We start from the raw sequence: 2569 nt of genomic DNA, 5'->3' as shown, positions 1-2569 counted from the left end.
AATTAATTAATTGATTGATTTCACATGAGCTGTCAACCCAGCAATTAAACTATAAAAAATTTGCTAATGCACATATGCTTATAATAGGAGTCTTTAATCCCATTTTTTATTGGATTTTATTTTATTTTATTTTAAATTGATTAATCTATTAAACTTAAATTGATATGTTTTTTAGAGTTTAATAGACTGATTTCCTCTAACTCAATTTGAATGAAAATTTTAAAATCACGTGATTAGTTTATTTTATGGTTCAGATTAAATTTTATAGATATAATGGTGTATGTGTTGTTACATTATGAATAAATTGCCACGTCATTTTTTTTTTTTTGAATAATTGTAGTTAGATATATATAAGAAAAGAATAACCATACTTTCCTTAAGATTGCACCAACAATTAATGAAATTAATTATATGCATTTTTTCATTGGATTATTTGGATTCTTGAAAGAGAAATATCGTTGATGAAGGGATTGAAAGCACATCTAATATGGGCTTCTTATTTTTGGCAAGCATAGAAAAGCAAAGCATTAGCATATCCATTGTGGAAATTTGAATTTAAACAAGGAGATTATTAAGGGGTTTATGAACTTTAAGTGTAGCTAATTAATGAAAGGATATAGATTTAAAAACTTGAGACTTTCAAGGGATTTTTTCATTATCATGGTGTTATGATAATAAGTTGTGTGGGATGCAGATATTTATTTCAAGGACAGCGAGGGATTGAGATCCCATAGAATTTTCTTTAAATTTGAAAATTTTAAATTCATAAATCACAGTCTCTCATCTCATCTAAGCGTCTAAAATAAGCTATGTTTCAACATTTAATGAGGAAACATGACTTATTAAATTCCTTGATGGTAGCTTTGTCATTAAATGCTGAAACATCGCTTATTTTAGAGAAAATGATCCTCTCCATTTCAAATCTCCTAAATTTCCTTCATTTAGTGCATTTTGAAGGGTAGTGTTGTCCAAAAGTTTTAATGATGGTAGTGCATTTTCAAAATGCACTAAATGGAAGAAATTGAGGGAATTTAAAATGGAAATGATCATTTTCCCTTTTTTTTTTCTTTTTTTTTTGAAGAAAAGCTGGTGCCTTGTATTTATGTTGAAAATGGCAAAGCAAAAATTTATGAACTGCTGAAATTTATAAATTTGAAAATTTAAAATTTAAAGAGAATTATAAGGGATTTCAATCCACTAATCTAAGAACCTAAACATTAATTTTTTTTAAACCCAAAGATGTTGAATGACACTTGTTACTTATTATTTTGAAGAAATCGCTTTTTCATTGACTTTAAAGTCATACACTGCAGGGCTAAAACCTCTGCATGCAAAGTCTCACGTATACAATCCGGGGGTTCATAAATCCACACCCTGCCCATCTCATTTTGCAAAGCCAAACTTGCAAGTATATGAGCCACTTTATTACCTTCCCTGCGAACGTACCCCAGCTCCCACGACGAGAAGGAACATAGAGCTATACACAAATCTTCCGTGAGGAGTCCCGTTGCACTCTTATCAAGCAGCAGGGAATTCACAGCATCCACGACCACCTTCGCATCTCCCTCCAGTTGGACCTGCTTCATCCCCATCTTAGTGCACAACCGAACCACCATAGTTTCGGCTAATGTTGGGTCCAAAAAACCCAATCGAGTCATACTTTTTGCCACCCACATTTTGCCTTGATGATCCCTTATAACAACCCCAAGACCCACACGGCCTGAGTGTTGATTAACGCCGGCATCCCAGTTGGCCTTAAACCACCCGATTGGAGGATTTTTCCAATTACATTGGGTAGGAGCGTCAGAAACAAACTCCTGCAGTACCACCTCATCCCACACCAGGTGAAACAGATTCACTGCCCTTGTGGCTTGCTGGATTAAAATGTTGGGATGTAGAAAATCACCACCGTGAATCATCTCATTTCGCCAAAGCCAAATGCGACGAGCAATATTTGCAAACTGAGCAAATTCCATCTGGTCGCAACTCTTCAACATTCCCTCCACCACTTGAAGGAAAGACGGCCCTTCAAGACAGCTTTTCGGGAATTTAATACACCCAACACTCCAGACGTTCCTGGCCGCAGGGCATTGCCATAGCACATGGTATGTTGTCTCCTCCGCTCTTTCACAGACTGGACAGTAAGAGTCCATAGTCACTTTCTTGGCCTAGAGATTTGCTTTTGTAGGTAAAATTTCATGACAGGTTCGCGAAAGGAAGTGTTTCTCCGTACTTGTAATTTTTTGTCGCCAAATAAATCTCCATACTCACTATGACGGACCCGAGAGGAGATCTCCGCCTAAGAAGCCGCTTCTCTCTCTTTTTCCAGGTGGTAAGCACTTATTACCGAAAAGAGCCCTTTTGCCGTTCCCCTCCATATAAGTTTATCGTCTTGGTCCGTGGTACTAAGAGGTACCGAAAGGATAGAGATAGACTCCTCTTGAGAGAATAACCTTTCCAATAATGCATAATCCCACCAGTTTGTGTATGCATCAATGAGTTGGCTAACCGTCGCATTCGGGTCAAGTATTGATGGAGGAGAGAGCACCATGTAAGTGGTAGGTCTAGG

At 36.7% G+C, this 2569-nt stretch overlaps 1 protein-coding gene across 1 annotated transcript; it reads right to left on the bottom strand.

Annotated features, from left to right (window-relative positions):
* Positions 1 to 1256: 1256 nt before the first annotated feature.
* On the bottom strand, positions 1257 to 2153 carry LOC132174335 (uncharacterized). Its single transcript, XM_059586008.1, has one exon. The coding sequence runs from the start codon at positions 2151 to 2153 to the stop codon at positions 1257 to 1259; it is 897 nt and encodes a 298-aa protein (XP_059441991.1).
* Between the last annotated feature and the right edge of the window lie 416 nt (positions 2154 to 2569).

This window comes from Corylus avellana, chromosome ca3, assembly GCF_901000735.1.
Source record: "Corylus avellana chromosome ca3, CavTom2PMs-1.0".
NCBI classification, from domain to species: domain Eukaryota; kingdom Viridiplantae; phylum Streptophyta; class Magnoliopsida; order Fagales; family Betulaceae; genus Corylus; species Corylus avellana.
The sequence above is the reverse complement of the archived record's forward strand: the minus strand, read 5'-3'. Positions and strand labels throughout refer to the sequence as shown.